General features: G+C 44.2%; 1 protein-coding gene across 1 annotated transcript in view; it reads left to right on the top strand.

Annotated features, from left to right (window-relative positions):
* Positions 1-21,470, top strand: part of LOC138284407 (mucin-2-like) — a 1,933,778-nt gene that overhangs the window by 819,553 nt on the left and 1,092,755 nt on the right. Inside the window, exon 23 of the mRNA XM_069223144.1 lies at positions 4,925-5,101. Within this exon, the coding sequence (XP_069079245.1) occupies positions 4,925-5,101 (177 nt within the window). The remainder of the gene's footprint in view (positions 1-4,924; positions 5,102-21,470) is intronic.

Below are 21,470 nucleotides of genomic sequence, written 5' to 3'. Positions count from 1 at the left end.
ATCAGTGATATCATAGACGATTTCATGAGTGTTGTAATATCTGGGGTAATTAGCGGTGGTTGGCGAGGGCGCGAGTTATAGTTATGTCCAGGTAACCTTTGATTTTTCAGTGAATTTCTAAGGTTTGTTAAATTCTATTTCCTAACTATAACGTCCCCATAACCGTTGGTTTTTTTAGTGAATTTCTAGGTTTTTGATTTTAGCATTAAGTAAAATTACCATTGCAATGCAATGCAGTGGGGGGATGTGGATGCAGGGCCTGGCTTGGCACTGTGCCGCACCCACCTAAACTTGCTGCTCCTTCCCCCCTCCTCTTTGCCATCCATTGTACAAGTCTATGCCCCTGCTCCATCCTTACAGCCATGTGTGGCCATTGTTATGCCAATGCCCTTCCCACCTGCCCTGAACAGTTAGCTTGCTTCTCCATCCACCTCCTCCCTACCCTCTATTCTCCAAGTCGGTGCACCAGCCTCGTCCCTCCTTCCCTGCGTGGTCCAGTGTGCTGCCACTATCCTACTTTTAACTTGATATCCCTGCCCACTTCTCCTGTCCTTCATTGCCCAATTCTATGCCCCATCATTGCCCTCCTACTTAGTCTCTGTGTTTAGCTTGCTGCCCTACCCTCCTTCCTCCTACCCTCCGATGTCTGTGTGCTTGCCCCTGTCCCCTCTTTTATGCCCACCATGGACCTGCCATTATTCCTCCTATCTACTCTGAGTGTTCTGATGAGCAGCCACTGCTCCACCCACATGACTAGCATAGTCAGATGATTGCTGCCTGTCACTGCCACTTCCACCCTACCTGTCCAAGTTCCATGCCCCTAACCCCTCCCTCCTGTCTTACATGGTACATTTTGCTGCCACTCTCTTCTGCCCTCTGTGTTCTGTTATGCTGCAACTGCTCCTCCTGACTACCCTGCATAGTCTGATGTGAAGCTCCTTCCCCTACCCTCTTTTGTCTCCCTTCTGTCCTCTGTAATCCTTTGTGCATGCCCCTGCCCCCTCCCTCTTGCCCACCATGGCTGTTGTGCTATCACTAACTTCCCCCTTGCCATGCATGGCCTTCTCTGCTGTCACATCCTCTCCCACCTGCCCTGCCTGGTCAGCTTGCTGCCCCTGCCCCCCTCCTATCTTCCCTCCATTGGTTGTGTGTATGCCAACATAGTCTCAATGCTGCCCTCCAAGGTGTGTTGTGCTTCCAATGTCCATCCCGCCTGCCCTGAATCATCAGTTTGCTGCTCTAGCTCTTCCCTTTGCCCCTTGTTTTCTATGTGCAGGCCCTTATCCCCTTCCTTCTGCCTTGTTTGGTCCGTTGGGGTGCTCCTGCCCCTCATGGTCCGTTATGCTGAAACCGTCCTCCTGTCTGTCCAGTATGGTCAGTTTGCTGCTCTTGCCTCTTTCCCCTCTGCTCTCTGCTTTCCATGTTCATGGTCCTGTCCCCTCCTTATTGCTTTCCATGGCCCCTTGTGTTGCACTTCCATCCTGCTTGCCCTGTGCGGTTGTATTGTGTTGCTGCAACCCCTGATGCCTGCCCTGCAAGGTTATTTTGGTACCCCTGTGCATTTCCCTCCTGCTCCCTGTTATCCCAGACCATGTCCCTACAACATTCCTCCAGCCCTCAGTGATAGAATTGTACCTTACTTGCCAACATTTTGTCAAGGGGTGATTTTGAAAAAATCCATTGATAGGAGATTTCCGGCAGGAGACAGATAAAATAAAGCCCTTTTGGGCTTAAAAACCTTGGGAGTCCCCTGCCTGAATTGGGTCTGTTGGCATGTAAGTTTGTACTGTCACTGCCTCTTCCTTCTGCCCTTGACGGTCTGTTATATGGTCACAGCCTCTCATGCCTGACCTGAATGGTTGGTTCATTGCCCCCCTTTTCCTCACCCTCCATGGTTGTTATGCTATCACTGCTCCTCCTGTCCGCCTTGCATAGTCAGCTTGTTGTCTTTGTACCATCTGCCCTGCCTTCATTTATTTGAGTCTGTGCCCTTGGCCTCTGCCTCCAAATAGATTGCTAACATTCTTCATTTGTTACAAAAGTGTGACATGCCTGACTGCACTCGATAAAACAATTAAGTGTTTTGGACACTTTTGTAATTGGGCTATACTTGGGCTCAATTTGACTGATATTTGTGCTATATTTAAGCCTGGGCAGTACATGTGGAGTTATACTCCATGGATTTCAGTGGAGTTGCATAAAACATCAGAGGGATTCTGTGGTGTTCCGTGAGCAGCAGTATTCTGGTCGGACAAATGCTCCAGCTTTGTTAACAAGATAAAAAAAAGGCACAAAAGTCACCACACTAGTTCTGTATAAAGTCAGAGGGTCACTAGTGTTCAGAAATCATGATGGGGAGCACTGACCTGCAGTGGAGCACGGCCCAGCCTTATAGGTGCCTCTGGGTCATATGGTGAAGAAGTGCGGGGTGCAGAGCTTCCTCACAGAGTTTAGGGTTGGTGATTCACAGCAGGGACCACACCGAACTACTGCCAAAACAGTTGGGACAAGAGTGTCTAGCAGTAACCAGAGGCTACACATGGGGCCATGGGTGACTTTGGTGCCAGGTAATCTGAGGGGCAGGGGGGCACCCAACCAATGGGGAGAGCAGGAGGGAAGCATGGTGCCCATATCCCTCGCTAGTACGGTTCTCACAGTGGGCTTTGGCAGTGAAACGAAACAAGCCAAAGAGCTCACAGAGCCAGAGAGCTTGGCCTGTACCGTCTCAGAACTGGAACACTCACTGGAAGAATGTGGCTGTGGTGTCACCTGGAGCATGTTCTAAAGAGAAGTGGCTCTTCTTTGCACATGCTTGGAATTTTTTTAAATAGAAACATGGAAATATATTCATCAATCATCGGATATAAATTAAGAAGACCTATACTTAGGTGAGCACGTTGGTAAAATCCACTACGCCAGTGGTTGCTGGATTTTATTTTATTTTTTTAACTCCACACTCCAAGTGGAGCACAGAATGCCAAAAACTCAGTGAATTCTACTGGTGGAGTGGAGTTTACCGCACAGGCCTACATCTGGGCTCTTTGTTCTCAGGTGGCCATCTTGGAAGACTTATTTGTTATAAAGCACACTCATTTCCTCATTTACTGCAGTATACGCAGTAGAAAATGCTTTCATTTTTCCACTTTGATTTTATCAAGATGGTGTTCAGATGTGCCACACTTTTGGCATAGATTCAGAATGTTAGCACTCTTTTTGCTAATTGGAGCACTCTAGTAAATCTGCTGTTCACTGGGAAGTAAACTGGCAGTCTGCTGCTGGTGTTCCAAGTCTTCGGTATGCATGTCACAATGATTTCATGAAATAAAAGAGAAAGATATTTGAGAACTCACATAAGACATGTGCTAAACCTTTCTTTACACTGCACTAGCCATCATTTCTATGGCAAAATGAACCCCCTCATTTTGTTCCTTTCTAAATTAAATGTTTTAAGTTTTACCAGTATGATTCAATCAAGATGGTTTCAGGTGTGCCACACTTTTATCATAAGTATGACTGTTAGCACTCTAGTTGTTCTTTAGAGCAATCTGGGGGGCTGCAGTAGAACAGAGGGTAATCAGCTGACAGGGTGCTCCTATTGGAAGTAAATGTTTTACTGAGAATGTTAGACTTCATTCTCATATGTCTGAGAAAGATAGTGTGAATGTACAGAAACTATGCTCTCATTTTAGCTTCAGGAACACCTTTAGTAACCTCCATGGGAAAATCATGAGAAAACACTTTTCTCTTAACCATGATTCATGAAATCTGCCAAATCTCATAAGCATCTGGCCCATAGTTTATGTCTATTCATTCACATACAGCCCACCTACTAAAGGATTTGACACTGTGAATCTCCCTTTTCACCGGGATTGCTTCCGCTAAAAAGGCAGGATCAATTTAGATGAAAAAACACTATGCTGCCCAACCAGCCATGCTGTCGAGACATGCCTGTATTTTTCTAATTTTGCAAAGAATCATTGCCAAAGCAGGGAGGAGGTTTTTGTACACTGTAACGTATATTTGAGAAACTCTCTGGCCTAATTTGGAGTGGCGATGACTAGATATTCACCAGAAGAAGAGAGATGCCCCATCTGATGGCCCATCACAGTGCTTGCTTTATTTATTGATCGGTGATGGCGGTTCTGTCATGGATAGGGATGTCTCCTGCTGACATTCACACAATCTTTGATGTGTGACATCCTTGGCACTTTAGGGAGGGACTCCCAGTGTATGGTAGCAGTGTTTCTTCCTATCCAGCCCGACACGAAGATCATAGTGGTCCACAATAGGAAAAGCCAATAATGTCTCCGGCATGGTGCAACAAAACTTTCAGCATTCCAGAGTAATAGCATTAATTTACTGGTTCTACCAATATGGGTCTCTCTGTGACCCATAGAAGCAATTACACAATATGCAAATTACGTGAACCATCATATATTTTCATATCCTGACTATAACATCTTGCCTTTTTCACATAACTCTATTAAGCATTACTGCCAGAAATCACCTGTATATCACTACATTTGTAAAATGCCTGGATATATGGTCATATTTTGGGAGCAGGGGGGAACAGGTATGAATATAAGCTGCACAAGTTGTTTATTTTTACTATACCTTGATACTACCTGTAGAATTCAGTTTTTATTGGGTCATAAATCATTTTCCCATATTCCATGTCCAGAAAAAGCTCTTATCCAATCTGTTTACATTAGTGCACAATTTCAAGCAATTTATAATCCATGCTCTCCAATAGGGTTTTTAATTTTCCATTTGGAACTCAATATCTCTACTGTGTGATAGGAATACAGAAATATATGATGATCCTTAAGATTATCATAATCCGGAAATATCTATATTTGTAGATCTTTTATGAATTTGCTAAATATTATGAACATAGTATGTTTTGCTTTGTGTCTTCTGTTAGGAATGTATTTTGATTCTACAACAAGGTACCTACAAGGAAGTTGGATGTTACCTTGACCAAATACCATACACAGTACGGCAGAGTGGCATATTTCTAGTGGTTGAAGTGAACATCGGAATAACACTCATATGGGATAAGAAAATGAGAATTACCATCAAGCTCACCTCTGAGTACAAGGTGGGTTTCCCGAGCACAATGCATAATGCTCTTTATTTATTGGGACGTTTTGTTGCTTGAAATGGAAACTACATTCTTTGTAGGCTTTATGACAGAGGAAGAGTTCAAATTGAAATGGAACTGCTTTTGCCTACAATCAATCTACAGGCAGGTCTATCCTAAAACAGCGGCTTTGATCTAAAAGTGGACTTGTGCTCATACACCAATAGTTCAACGTGATTGACACTGCATGAAATGTTACATGCTTTATATAAGAGGTGTCTACAAGCTTCTATTGTCTGAAAGAAGCTGGAGGAACATACAGCAAGTTTACACATCAAAGAAAGTCCTTGTTCTTAGAATATAATGAAAAGAAGAACCAGTGGTAAATTTAAAGAATGGTACTTCTAAGAGGAAGTTTTTTGCCTCAATTCAGCTTGTTATTGTGTTCCCTGCCAAGGTACATGCTCTCTCTTTAAAAGAACAGCAACTCCCAATTCAAAATCGCCATACTGGTGACTTTGGCAATTCATCTATCTGTGTGCATAAGCTGTACACAATTGTATAAAACAAAGAAATGACTTGTAGAATTGATAGATATGTGTGCCCACTTACAGTGCAAAATATATTGTGCATGTTTTCTGTAGCCAGGTTGAACTGGCTTAAAATTTTAAGTCAATAACTTTTGATTGAAAACTACTATCAAAACCCAATGTTATGTTATGTTATGTTGTTGTATTATTGTGTTTTGTAAACCATGCTAATGCCAAATTAGGGGCCATATTTATACTCCGTTTGCACCGGATTAGTGTTGTTTTTTTTTACGCAAATTCGACGCAAAACGAACTCCATATTTATACTCTGGCGTTAGACGCGTCTAGCGCCAAAGTCCATGGAGTTTGCGTCATTTTTTAGCGTGGACACCTACTTTGCGTTAATGATATGCAAGGTAGGCGTTCCCGTCTAAAAAATTGACTCCGAGGCATGTGCGCCATATTTACACTCCCGGGCAAAAATGACGTCCGGGAGTGGGAGGGTAAAAAAAAATGACGGCCAGCCGCTTTTGTGTCGTTTTTTAGTGCCTGGTCAGGGCAGGCGTTAAGGGACCTGTGGGCTCGGAAGGAGCCCAGAGGTGCCCCCCCATACCCCCAGGGACCCCCCTGTCACCCTTGCCCACCCCAGGAGGACGCCTAAGGATGGAAGGACCCATCCCAGGGAACATAAGGTAAGTTCAGGTAAGTAATTATTTTTATTTTTTTTGTGGCATAGGGGGGCCTGATTTGTGCCCCCCTACATGCCACTATGCCCAATGACCATGCCCAGGGGACAGAAGTCCCCTGGGCATGGCCATTGGGCAAGGGGGCTTGACTCCTGTCTTTGCTAAGACAGGAGTCATTTCAATGGGGGTTGGGAGTTAAAAAAAATGGCGCAAATCGGGTTGAGGCGAAAATTTTGCCTCAGCCTGACTTGCCCCATTTTTTGGCGCCCAAGCTCCATATTCCCCTACGCCGGCGCTGCCTGGTGTACGTCATTTTTCTTTACGCACACCAGGCAGCTCCGCCGTCTAACGCCGGCTAACGTCATTGAATAAATACGGCGCCCGCATGGCGTTTCAGAATGGCGTTAGCCGGCGTTAGATTTTTTGACGCACAACTGCGTTGGCGCAGTTGTGCGTCGAAAAGTAGAAATATTGCCATAGGTATCCTTTAGCTACAACTGAAAGCACGGTGTAATGGCAAAAACCATCCTAAACTGCTGCAAACAAGTGGGTCTTCAATAATCTCCTGAAGGTCAAGAGATCCTCGGTAAGCCGAAGATGTCCAGGCAGAGCATCTCACAATATATGTCCTACAAGGAAAATGCTCTTTCATCCATTTCTTTCGGATGATTGTAAACTGTACAGGCCTACAGGCAGTGGCTGACTGAAGATTGCACAGAGGAACATACACTATGTATTTCTTTGATACACCTGGTGTTTTTCCATAGATGGCTTTGTGCCAAATACACTAGGATTTAAAAGAGGCATGTTTCTCAGTTTGCAGCCAATGAAGTTGGGTGTGTTGATGTGAACTCGACACACAATGGGGAATTCTCAGCATCACTGTATTTTGCATTTTACCACTGGTAAAGCGAAATATATGGCATTTCAGTAATGAAGTTGATAGCCTGCTGTTCCTACGAACACTGACCTTTGGTCATCCAGTAAGAGAGGTAGGCCCAGATTTATGCTAAAGTGGCACAGCGCGGTGTTGCGCCAAAAATAGCACCGGGCTGTGCCACTTTTGAAATTCAGGGGTGCACTGTATTTCGGGCAATACAGCACACCCCTGCATTTCATCCTGCGCTGGTCCTGAATTAAGCTACCTAGCACCAACCCAGGCATCCTTGCACAATAGTGCAAGGGTGTCCGCGTTGAGGGGATAGATTGTTTGCGTGCAGGAAGGTGTCCCTTCCTGCACGTAAACAATCAGCCATGGCATTTTGCTTCTTCTGGTTGTGCTGGAGTATGCAGTACACATAGAAAAAGCAAAAAACGACGAGGAATAAAAGCATTCCTCCTCGTTTTGCCATACTAATTCGACCCCTGGAGTGACGTTAGTTTTTGGCATTGCCTCAGGTTTAGGACAACTTGTAAACCTGAGGCAGCTTTGAAAGCAATGGGTGTTGTAGTGGAACGCCCTCAGCAACACCCATTGCACGCCTCTCTGACACAGAAAACTATGTTGGAGGGGCCCATATTTACAAGGAGGTGTAACACCATGAAAAAGTGGCATTACACCTCCTTGTAAATATGGAGCAGTGCTTAGTGCCACCGAAGTGTCACAAAAAGTAAAGCTCCAGTGGCACCAAGGGCTCTTAAATATGCCCTGTAGTATTTTACGCAAAACTCATAAGTGCAGAAAACAGGATGTAGACAATGTTGCCACTTGGTTTACATAATCTAATTTTTTGTCATAAAATAAAGTCTGAGTTCCTGACTTCTTTTATTAGGTCTGGGCGTTTTCCCAGGGAAGTTGGCCACCAGTTTCTCTCCTTCTCGAATATAAACCTCCATCTTATTGTTATTTAGCTTAAGACCCTTACTTCTCATTCAAAAGACTACTTCTTTTATGCCTATGTTAAAGTTTAACCATGCCAGGTCGGTCGGAGTCACCATTCAGATTTCAAATAATTTAAGTGTCATCCACATATGTTATACATTTTAGCCTGTAAAATCTTATTAAACAAGCTAGCAAAGACGTTTTTTACACTTTTGACTTCATTCCTCCTGAGAAGGTGCCAGCTTCTCACTGGCACCAGCCTACCACATATTCCAGTGTAGGGTGACATTATGGCTTCCAGAAACAGTAACTCATACATCAGACGGGATGCCGTTGGATACAGTAAAAATAGGCAACCTAAGCTCATTTCTTTTTCAACAGGCATCCCCATCACTCTTTCACATGTCATGCTGGTACATATCTGGTACATATCTTTGACAGCCATCAACTGGCAGAACCTAGGAGACTTCTATACAGGGCTGGAACATGATGGAAGAAGAGCTCTTAAGCCTTCCTTTGTAACATGTGCAGAGGAAAATCTCTTGTAGAGCCCTTCGTTTTGAGCTTGATGCTAGGTATACGTAGCCAAGCCAGCCAAGACTGGAGTTAGGAGGAAGAGACACCACTGCTCCACAGAGTTGTCCGGTTTCTGGAGAGAAAACAGACTGAAAGCCATGCCATTCCTGTACTCCTATAAGAACGATCAATGCCACTAGCCGCTTAGTATAGATATTTGGGGAAGTGTAGGAAATGGAGTGAGAGAGAAACACTAGACTGAAGTTCACCTTCAGGTGGTATTCTGTTCAGGATGGTGGCACTAAGAGAGCTTTCACTAGTGAGACCATGGTAAGTCATTACATAATCTGTAGGTTCAGTGGAATACCCCACGTTAGTATGAGGTGCAGACCAGTTGATATATAAAGTTGAAAACAGAACTCAGGCTTACTGAGTGTGGCAGCTGATGTTGCTGTCACAAACCGCTCAAAGACCAGAACACCAGGATGAGGTCTGAGACCCCCACTGCAGACCAGACTGGACAAGGTATCATCAGCAAAAATAAAAACAGCAATGGAGATAATATGGGAAAATCCTGACTGCAAGGAAATCAAGACAGAAGAAAGCGATAAATGTCAGGGGTGCATAAAAGGGTGTGAACTAGCACAAATGGGAGAGCCACAACAACTAACAACATGTTGCCTGGAATCACCTCCAAGACCTTTAAGTACTGACATTATATCTTATGCTCCAGAAGTGTCGAAGATGTGTTGGGAAGCGTGAGTTGAGATTAAGTAAGTTAAGTGGCCTGCTGTTTTAGCCCCTTTAGTTTCCATTGTCCTATTTTCAACATTTTCCAACTCTAACTCGCCCTACACCTGATCCCCATGCCTATATTAGGACAAAATCTTGAAATGTTTCCTTGAGGGGCGGTAGTGAAAGAGACCATCAGTCAGCTTTTTACCAGAAATCATACATGTATGACAGAACCTGGTTCACAATGGTGCAAAATATGGGAATGGGAAATTATAGAAATGAGGTCTCTAGGTGAAACTCATCATCATCATTTAACTTTATTTCGGTAAGTAAGAACATACCATAAAAGTACTATACATACATCGAGTTTTTAAGAGAGAGAAAACACTAAAAATATAAACACAATGAAAAATTAAAAAAGTTAAGAAAAGTTAAGATCCAAACAAGATAATCAGAGTATATGTCTCCTAATAATAGAAGGTTCCACTCAACAATGAACCAGTTCCCTAGGTCCATAAATACTCAATAGTATAATGAGACAATATCTTTATGCTAAACATTGAGTACTAAAATCAAACATCAAGGGTCAATAAATATACATAAATAAATCTAAAAGTTTGCTACCCAGTCTTATTCTTTAAAATTGCTAATCTAAAATGCCAGATTGATTCGAGAAATTTTTCCACTGATAAAACCATCTGGACAGATGAGTCAGATTTTAAAATTCTCTCAGCATAAAGATAGGACCTGACACCTATGTATTTACAAAGCGGGATGATCCAAAGACCTCTTTGTTTATGGTATGCATGGCAATGAAAAAGAACATGTGAGGCAGACTCTTCACTTTTACAACCCATCGGACAGAACTTAGATCTATTGTTGGAACTAGACCATTTGTACGTTAAAGAGCACAAAGGGAGAGACCCTATTCTGAATCTGATAAAAAGAGCTCGTGCGAATGGAGATAGTGCTACGTCCATGAAGGGCTCAAATTCATAATGGCATTTGACTGATAAATAACTATCGGACATAGACAACGGGACAATCTTGGTAAATTGCACAATCTGGACATTGTGCCAAAAAGCATCCTTCAGTAACTGCACAGCATTTTTAGGAATGGAGGATGGATCCAACCAATAGGACCTTCGGCCAAGGTGAGTTAAGGACTGTTTGACATAAGAACACCATTTGGTTTTGATGATAGAATTACGACCCACCAATTTAAGAAGGCCGCAGCGAAATGGAAAAAGGGCGTCTGTTGACCAAAGCCGGATCCAGAATAACAGGGGCCTTAAAGCAGCAATCTGTGAGATAGAAAAAAGGTTTAGATCCATTCGGATGGGCAGAGATGGAGTACTGGAGGGAACTTTTAGCAACATTTTCAAGAATTGATTTTCTGCCCTTGCTAAATTCACCAGGTTGCAATGGCCCCAAAGTTCGGCACCATATAGGGCCCCCCCCGGCTTCGGATTTGTATATTTCAAGGGCGGGAGAGATTGCAAATTTGGGAGATCTAGAGGCACATCTTACGATGCCACCCGCCCTTTGCTTCAGGCACAGTAAAGATTTCTGGCGGTGAGCATGACAAAAATGTGAGTCTTCCAATTTGATACTTAAGTAGTCGAAGGTGCCCACTCTTTCCAGGGGAGCACCTTCTAGGTATACCGGCCTCTTCATTTTACACCTATTATCCCCAAAGACCATGTATTTTGTTTTTGCTGAGTTGATTTCTAACCCATGTTCCTTACAAAACTCCATGAATTGAGAGAGCAATCTGGAAAGGCCCGTGGCAGTTCGTGAGAGTAACAGGGTGTCATCCGCAAACAGAAGACATGGAACTACTGCCCACCCAAGCTTGGGGCATCGCCATGGCAATCTGAGAGGTATGGAATACATGCATTAATAAACAGTAGGAACAGGGTAGGCGCAAGAACGCACCCCTGCCTCACACCTTGGGCTGTTGGAAAAGCTGGGGTCAGATCGCCAGCCGAACCCCAGCGAACTTTGGCATGGTTGTCAGAATAAAGATCTTTAATAATGTTGATCATAGAACCCGGAACTCCAGTATTGCTCAGGACCTCCCAGAGCTTGGTGCGCGGGACAAGGTCGAACGCAGATTTTAAATCAACAAAGGCCACAAATAGATGGCCTTGATCTGCATCTACGATCTTCCACTTGATGGTAGTGAATCGGAAGACCTGATCGATGGTGCTGTCCCTAAATCCAGCCTGAAGATGGCTTAAAACCTGTTTTTTCGTTATCCAGTATTTTAATCTGGGTAGCAGCTGGAAAGAAAATATTTTTTGCAAGTTGTCTAATAGGCTGATCGGTCTATAATTTCCTGGGGAGCTCTTATCTCCTTTTTTGTGAATGGGGACAATAATTGCCACCTTTCCACGAGTCCGGGTAAGATTGAGTTGTCAGAACAATGTTCGATAGCCTATTGATGTACCGGGTCCATGCGGATAAGTCTGATTTATACAGATCCGAAGGAATACCGTCTGAGCCAGGAGCCTTCCATGTTCTTTGGGCACAAATTGCCAGCTCTATTTCTTTTAGGGTAAAGGGCGGCACAGCAGGAAGACACAATAATGAATCAATAGGAGTATTATCCGAATCCGGGCAAGACCCATACAGTTCCCCAAAATGGGAGAGCCAAGTTTCTGCATCAATGTGGCATTCTGGAATAAATGAAAGGGCGGGATCTCTGTGTGAAACCAGAGTCCAGAAAAGTTTGGCTTCGCGAGCACTGGCCGCCTCCTAGGTGAAAGTCTGTTGTGGTGTGATGTGTACACAAAAGAAAATGGCAGGGTATGTATAGAGGTATTTGAAACTAGACAGAACACATGGTGTTGGTCGGATGATGCATAGTCACAAATGAAATGTGATTGGTTATGTATCATTTTTATTGCGGGAGACTGATCATTGTTTCCCATAATAGTTCTGTTTCCTGTCTGTTGTATATTGGTAGGTTTCCACCTAGTAGCCATACAGTAATTATCCCTCGCATTTTGGGGGCAGGGATTAACCTGGGTACGTGCTTTAAAGCATGTGTATTCTCTATGCTGTGTGTTGTTCCCTCTTATATCTTTTACTTTATAGGTCCATTGGACTTAATGATAGAATAGGGTCCCCGTGCCCTGAAGAAATTGCCAAAAAGTGAAATGACAATGAAATATGTCAGCCATTATGCTTAAAATGGTCTAAACATGCTATGACTTTTTTAACCATGAGTGTTAGGCACAATAAATTAAAGACATATGCAGTGTGGTACTGTGACTAATTTTTAGTCTTTTTTAATGTTTAATGAGGAAAAAGTATTTCCTCCCTTCATGGGGACCCAGAAAGAGTGGTTCAGATGTGTACCACATATGGTAGAGGTTTTTATGTCATACACACACACAAACACACGCACACACGCACACACACACACACACACATATTCACACACACACGATGAGAGTGTGAACGAGTTGGCGAGAATCTGCCAGTTGCTCATTGGTGGTTGCTTACATGAGGCATTTCCTATATTCACATTTTCTTCTTAGATTTCATATTCACTGAGGAGCATGGGACCTGTTTTCAATTAAATACACACAATTAGGGGGTTCATGGAAATGTAATAGAACCTGTTTCCCTTCTTGAAATTTAAGAAAAAGAGGGAGCCCTGTAAGCATATTTTGTACCTGTGATGCGTAACAATGGCTCTGTTGGTTGTTGACTGTGAGTGGAGGGCCCCCTTGATGCTTCTGTTTCCCTCTATCGCTCCCCTCTTCTTAATAGAGTCTGCCTATGGCGCCAGTTGGGTCCCCTGGATCTGATGCTGGATCCAGACCTGCTCTGGTCACGAGTCCACTACATTCCCTAGAGCCCATTCCAGTAACATAATTCCTGGCACTGCCGGAGCCCCATGGTGGCACCAGCCCCATCTCTCACCTGATGCCACCTCCGGCCCCAGTCACAACTCCACCTTCTGACTCGGGCCACGGACTTCTTTTTTCAACAGGCCCTGTTGGGAGAATGCTTTGGGGGGGATGCGACGATAAACCATAACCATTTGGAAGAGCTGGAAGACAACTAATATGAGGAACTGGTGAATGATAGTGATCTGGACAGCTCCCAGACACTGGCTCGGGTGACTGGAGGAAGGGGCAGTCAAAACAAACTCTTGACAGAGATGCTTCAGCCTGGAGTTGCCCCCAACAGAACCTCTCCTCCCTCAGAGGTATCCTGCTTAGGGCATTAGCCAAGCCCTGCACAGGGGATCCTGAACACAGAACAATTGTCCGCTGTCACCAGCTTGTTCCTGGGGATCCCGCTTACCTCACTGAGCACTCCAGACAGCCTGTTTGTCCCAGGCTCCACCTCCAAATTCAACCCTGGCTGTCAGTAGGAGAACACCTCTCCCTTCCCCAACCAGAAATTACTGCAATGACTGATGCATTACTCCTGGGTTGGGGCAGCCATTTGAGAGAGGTGGAGATCAGAGGACTTTGTTCTCCAGCGGAGTCTCAGCTTCACATTAACCTTTTGGAGTTAAGTGTTATTCGTCTGGCTTTGAAAGCCTTTCTTCCTTCCATCAATGGAAGGCTGGTTTAGGTGTTCATCGGACAGCACCATGACCATGTGGTATTGCAGCATTGTATTGTGGGCCTTATGTCAAGAGACCCTACCTTTTTGGGCATGACTGTAACACAATAGCATATTACCTATGGTTCAACATCTGTTTGGCTCCCTGAGCACCATAGCGAACAAATTCAGCTGTCAATGCCTAAGGGATCGCAAATAATGTTTCCATCCAGAGGTGGTGCAAGGTCTCTTCAGAGATTGTGGGGAACGTTAGTTAGATCTCTTCACCATACTGAGAATGTGCAATGTCAGCATTTCTGTGTACTGGAGTTTCCAAAGGAACTCTCACCTGAAGACAAATGTTGTCTCAAGTAGAGCTCAGACCTCCTGTACACCTTTCTGATGATACCAGTCCTGCCCAGAGTTCTCTAGAAGATCAGAAAGGACTGGCCTCACAGCATTTTTTGCCTATGGATTGGGCACGGAGAGTATGGTAACCAAAGCTCCTAAGCATGATCATTGGTCACTCCATCAAGCTGCTCCTTTGGGTGGATCTACTGTCTCAGCAACAGAGCAGGGCCCTACCTTAAAAACTGTGCAGGCTCAGCCTTCATGCATGGTGATTTAGCAATTGACTGTGATGGAAGAATCTCTTTAATATTTACCAAAACTGCAGCCTGGACAGTCAGGTCTGTCGAGATGGGCACTTTGACTGTTTGGTCGTCCAGGATTTCCTGGTCTACATCAGTTCACTGACCAACCTCTGGAGAGGTATTGCTTGGGTATCTATTGTAAAGTAGGGAATCTGCGGCTACAGGTCCCTACCAGATAAAAAAGTTACTTACCTTCGGTAATTCATTTTTTGCATGGTACATTAGCTGCAGATTTCTTACTAACCCTCCCATCCTCCCACTTTAAAAATGCATTTCTCTACAGGGGGTGGCTCTGGTAGGTCCTTAGTGCCTGCACATTAGTCCATCAGCATTCTGTCATGGCTTTGTGCTTCTGGATGAAAATGTTACAATAAAAAACTGATGTCAGTGCACTTATGTGATAGCGATATAGGCACCGCACTCATCACTTCCAGTGCGGATAGTGCCAATATGGTGAAGAATGATGCCACCTACCGGCATTCAGAGATACTGCTTAAGGTTTTCCAGATCCAGTTTGAAACCTGGGGAATACTCTAATGTAAGTAATCTCCAACTATATCAAGTCTCTACCAATTACAGCACTATTGAAGGTAAGTAACTTGTTTTTCACGCTTGCTGCACTTAAGTATTCCTTTCAGATTGGCAGAGACCTCTGAAAAGAATTGTCTCTATCTTTGTTTTGACAAACAGGGACTGCTTCAAAACCTCTCCACTGTAGGTGGAGAGTATGGAAGGTCCTGGAAAAAGAAGCTCATTTCCTACCTGGAAAAAAATCATGAGACCTATGGCAAATGAGCATTTTCTTGTGGAGCAACCCTCACATGGCTCAGGGTACAGAAGGTCCTGTTTGCTAACACATCTAGAACACATTTAGAAATGGGCATTTTGCTGAGATCCTGAGATTCATATTTTGGAGAAAAAAACCTTTACTTGGAAACTACAGAAACAAATTTGAAGTGTTGGAGATATTGTTTATGAGGAAAAATAGTACTACTGGACGTTTTGAAATAAATGGTATTTTGACAAGAGTTTTCTCTGGCGAACCGAGAAAAGCTTTGAATTCTATTTGAAAAAACAACAGAATAACCACACCACAGACATACTGAACCGAGAGAACTCTTCTGGGCTACAAGTGCCACATTTGCTCCAGAAAGTTTTTAAACTTTCAAAAAGATTCTATCCTGAGGGTAAAGCTTTTGACAGAAATGAAGGGCAAACGGTTATTGAGACAGGTTCATTCGAAGTTAGGCAAAAAATGTGCCCGGAACCCAGTCTATTATATTGAATAGATTTTATAAAGTAATATTGGATTTTTTTCCTCTTGTTTTAATTTAACTCTTTTTTAAACTTTTATTTCGGTGACCTTTTATTCACTACATTATTATACATGGTTCACAATTTTTTTGGGGCAAATTTTAGTTTCCTGCTTTCTTAACTTAATTGTTGTTTCCGGTATTAGTCTTACACTTGCACCGTGTGATTAGCTACCAGTGTTGATCTAGGGATAAGTCATTGATTAAATCTTTTGTTTTTGTATATGGGACGGTCAGTTTTTGCTCAAATAAAAAATGGGAACTCTCACTCTTTGCCATAACCTCCAGAGATTTAGTGAATGGCAATAATCATGAATAATACAGACACATCTATCCATGGCACTAATATAGAGGTGCTTAGTTGTCTCCTTCTACGTATTGATAAATCTCTAGTCTTATGGAAACCTATGTAGGCAAAATTTAGGATGCACAAACTGACTCCCTTTCATAGCTGACATCCTAAAATTTACATCAGTATACTTTTGAACCAATACACAACTTAAAACATCACAGAGCACATAGATACCATGGACGAGAGAGCAGAGAATCCAATAATTTGAGTCCGTGCCAAAAGATAAATCATAAACTGAGAGCCTACTAGCAGTGCAGCAGTATACTTCGCTAGTGCTTTTAGATGTGAAATCCTATTATGTCTGAACACAGACATAAGTATCCTTGCAGATGAGCTCTACGCTTGAGAGAAATTAACATATCTAAAACCGAAGCGATTAACTCCGCATTTTAACTCTAAATTAATAAATCCATCCTACTTGACCCTCTCTAAGCCAAACCTCGTAAGCTCGTTAGCAAGCACTCCCTTAGAGTAGCATAAAAGTTTTCTTCAGCGTAGATGCATGCTACATACTTTTTACACTCACCCAAGATAGAGACCTAGTACATTGGCCCAGATGTATAAACTCGGTGACTAAGCATGGACATTCACCAATGCTGCCATTCTAATCTGTCTAATGACCTACCAAGATATTGTACAGTGAATGCAATCTGTAAAATGGCAGTGCATGCTTCAACATGACCACTATATTCATCTCTTAAAACATATCAGTTGGGGCATTTCCCTTCACTTGGTAAAACAGTGGCAGGTAGAGCCTGCAAAATTACTGGTTTTCATCTTTCAAATTTGTAATGCATGGATTGGGTCAACAATACATGCTGTTGCACTTTACCAATCAAACTGAAACACTGGAGCCAAAGAATCTGGTCTACACCAGACGTTAAACAGGAGAAACAGTAGGTTGTAGGTTGTGAATAACAACGAATAGCAATAATAATACATACAGCATATGAAGATACAGACATATAGTAAACAAATAGCAAAAAACAATGAAGCAATTTCTACCATCAAATGTATACAGAATGTATTAAATGTTCTTGCTTTCCATCACTGGCATTGTGCCCAAACTCTAAAAGTGGATTGGTGAACATTAGACTTAGGATCTTTGGTGTGGTTCCCCTGGCTTTTTTTGCCTTCTGACCTGTTTGCTGACTTCGCTTTTGCTGGCTTTAGGACCGTGCACACTTTACCACTGCTCACCAGTGCTAATGTGCTTGGGCTCTCTCCCTAAAACATGTTGCCATTGACTTATCCACAATTGGCCTATTTAATTTACTTATAGGCCCCTTGCAAAGTGTACTACCTGTAACCAGAGCAAGCAAATTAAACACTACTAGGGGGCCTGCAGCACTGATTGTGCCACCCACTTAAGTAGCCCTTTAAACATGACTCATGCCTCCCATTGCAGAGCCTGTGTGTGCAGTTTTAAACTACTATATTGACCTGGAATGTTAATCTTCTTCCCAGACACAAATATTCCTTTTTAACACACATAAGGCACCCCTGAGGAAGGCCCTGGACAGCCACGAGGGCAGGGTGCAGGGTATTTAAATGCTTAACATGTGTTTTTAAGTTTTACATGTCCAGGTAGTGAAAAACTCTTACATACTTTTTTTACTACTGGAAGGCCTATCTCTCTCATAGGTGAACATAGGTGAACATAGGGACTGTCTTAATACATTTTGAGAGTGTGAGTTCTAATTGGAAAGAGATGGCAGCCTCGGGTTTGATGTCTCTGGAATGACAATTTAAAATTCATGGTGAAGTCATATTTTAAGTTGCAATTCTGAAAATGCCACTTTTAAAAAGTTGGCATTTTCGTATGTTAATTCACCTCTACCTTGGTCAATCTAGAACAAGCAATAAATCAAGTAGTGCCCAGAGGCTGGCTGATTATAGCAGTAAGAATCACTCAAGTCATGAGACATATTGGTGATAGACTAAGTTCACTAGGTTTATTTCCCCCTCCAAGGATATGGAAGTTGTTATAAATATGGTTGTGGGGGGATGCATTATAGTCCAAAGTCTGGGCCCCAAATTGCGGCATTTGAGATTTGGAGTCCTGGGCTCTCTGTACCACTGACCCTCAATATGGCAACCTAGCAACACTTTCAGCATTTGGCTTCCATGATAGTGAGGAAGAGGAGTCCATGGCTCAATCAGGAAGGTGCAGCAGGAAACATAGAACACAGTAATGCACAAAAATAACACATACTTACTTTAATACAAACATAACTAAATGTTACTGTTGGAAATTAGGTCTTTGGTTGGCAGTCCGTTTATCCCCTGTCCAAGCAAGGACCCTCACTCTAGTCAGGGTAAGTCACACACAATCCATATTATCCTGTGCCCACCCTCTGGTAGCTTGGCACTGAGCAGTCAGGCTTAACTTAGAAGGCAATGTGTAAAGTATGTGTGCAATAAATCATGCAATAAACCAGTATAGCACCACAACCACAAAAATACACCACACAGTGTTTAGAAAAATATATAATATTTATCTGATAAGATGCAGGTCAAAACAAGTAAATTGCAATAAGTATATGTTGAGATATCACAGTAAAAGTGATATAAAGTGTCTTTAGTGTTTTAAAAGCAAGAAATGTCTCTTTCAAGCACAAAGTACCAGGTTTGCGTTCAAAATCATCACAAAGCGCCGCAGAGGAGGCGATGTGTGGAAAACAAGGAGGTGTGCGTCGATTTCTCGGGCCGCACAAGGCGATGCGTTCTGTAGTTTTCCCGCAGGAACGGCTGTGCATCGATTTCCGGCGCTCGGTCATGGATCCCCTTTGGGTTGCGGGGTTTTCAGATGCCCCGGGGACGATGTGTGGATTTCCGGGACTGACAGGATGAAGTCACAGGGGCGCGTCGATCCGGTAGGGTTTGCATGAAAATTTCTGCCGCAGAGCAGGCTGTGCGTCATTTCTGGCAGGCTGTGCGTCGAGTTTCGCCACACAAGGGGTCCTTCTTGTAGAGATTAAGGGGGTCATTCTGACCCTGGCGGTCTTTGACCGCCAGGGCGGAGGACCGCGGGAGCACCGCCGACAGGCCGGCGGTGCTCCAATGGGGATTCCGACCGCGGCGGTAAAGCCGCGGTCGGACCGGCACCACTGGCGGGGTCCCGCCAGTGTACCGCGGCCCCATTGAATCCTCCGCGGCGGCGCAGCATGCTGCACCGCCGCGGGGATTCCGACCCCCCCTACCGCCATCCAGATCCCGGCGGTCGGACCGCCGAGATCCGGATGGCGGTAGGGGGGGTCGCGGGGCCCCTGGGGGCCCCTGCAGTGCCCATGCCACTGGCATGGGCATTGCAGGGGCCCCCGTAAGAGGGCCCCTAAATGTATTTCACTGTCTGCTGCGCAGACAGTGAAATACGCGACGGGTGCAACTGCACCCGTCGCACGGCTTCCACTCCGCCGGCTCGATTCCGAGCCGGCTTCATCGTGGAAGCCTCTTTCCCGCTGGGCTGGCTGGCGGTCTGAAGGCGACCGCCCGCCAGCCCAGCGGGAAAGTCAGAATTACCGCCGCGGTCTTTCGACCGCGGAACGGTAACCTGACGGCGGGACTTTGGCGGTCGGCCTCCGCCGCCCGCCAAGGTCAGAATGAGGGCCTAAGTCTTTTTGGGCCTGAGACTTCAGGGAACAGGAGACAATCTCTACCAAAGCCCTTGGAGAGCACTTCTCACCACAGCCAGAGAGCAGCAAGGCAGCAGGGCAACAGCAAGGCAGCAGTCCTTAACAGAAAGCAGACAGGTGAGTCCTTTGGGCAGCCAGGCAGTTCTTCTTGGCAGGATGCAGGTTTTGGTTAAGGTTCTCTTTGCCAGGAAGTGTTTTGTACAGAAGTGTCTGAGTTGGTAGGGGCAGAGGCCCTGTTGAAATACCCAAATGTGCCTTTAAAGTGGGGGAGACTTCCAAAAAGTGTCTTAGAAGTGCGCCAGGTCCCCTTTCAGTTGAATCCTGTCTGCCAGGGTCCCAGTGGGGGGGGGGGGTGGCAGTCCTTTGTTAGAGGGCAGGCTACTGTCCTTTGAAATGTAAGTGTCAGGCCCTCCACCCTCATGGCCCAGGAAGACCCATTCAAAATGCAGATGCATGCAAGTGATGCTGAGTATCCTGTGTTTGGTGTGTGTCTGAGTGAATGCACTAGGGAGCTGTCACTGAACCCAGCCAGACGTGGATTGTAAGGCACAAAAGGATTTAAGTGCAGAGAAATGCTCACTTTCTAAAAGTGGCATTTCTAAAATAGTAATATTAAATCCAACTCCACCAGTCAGCGGGATTTTGTATCACCATTCTGGCCATACTAAATATGACCTTCTTGCTCCTTTCAGATCAGCAGCTGCCACTCAAACAGCATATGAGGGTAGCTCCAATGTGAGCCTATGAAGGGAGCAGGTCTCACAGCATTGTAAAAACGAATTTAGGAGTTTTACACTACCAGGACATGTAAACTACACAGGTTCATGTCCTGCCTTTTGCCTACATAGCACCCTGACCTATGGTTTACCTAGGGCATACCTGATGGGTGACGTATGTGTAGAAAAAGGGGAGTTTTGAGCTTGGCAAGTACTTTTAAATGATAAGTCTAATTAGCAGTGAAACTGCACACACAGGCCTTGCAATGGCAGGCCTTAGACAAGGTTAAGGAGCTACTTAAGTGGGTGGCAGTGCCGCAGGCCCACTAGTAGCATTTAATCTACAGGCCCTGGACACATATAGTGCACTCTACAGGGAACTTATAAGTAAATTAAATAGTCCAATTGGGTATGATCCAAAGTTACTGTGTTTAAAAGGGAGAGAGCATATGCATTTTAGCTCTGGTTAGCAGTGGTGAAGTGCGCATAGTCTTAAAACCAGCAAAAACAGTATCTAAAAAGTGGAGGAAGGCAGGCAAAAAGTTAGGGGTGACCACCCTAAGGCTGTCAGGTCTAACAGGTACTTTAATGCAAACACACCTAAATGTTACCTACAAAGTAATAGATATGTACAAAATTAAAGTAGGAAAACAGTTTGGCACTCCTCCTTAAGGTGTGATGAAAAAACAACCAGCTAATGTAAAAAAAACATCAGAGAGGGTACCTACCCACATACGTTTTTTTCAGTTTCAATTATATGTGATATTCAGTGGCACAAATTATGAGCCCACATTTGTTAACATGGCAACCAGCAACAGACAGCAAAGGGCTACTTTCTTGATATGAGTTCATGCACTCAA

This window comes from Pleurodeles waltl, chromosome 3_1 (genome assembly GCF_031143425.1).
Source record: "Pleurodeles waltl isolate 20211129_DDA chromosome 3_1, aPleWal1.hap1.20221129, whole genome shotgun sequence".
Classification (NCBI taxonomy): Eukaryota; Metazoa; Chordata; class Amphibia; order Caudata; family Salamandridae; genus Pleurodeles; species Pleurodeles waltl.
This window is presented reverse-complemented; position numbering and strand designations above follow the sequence as displayed.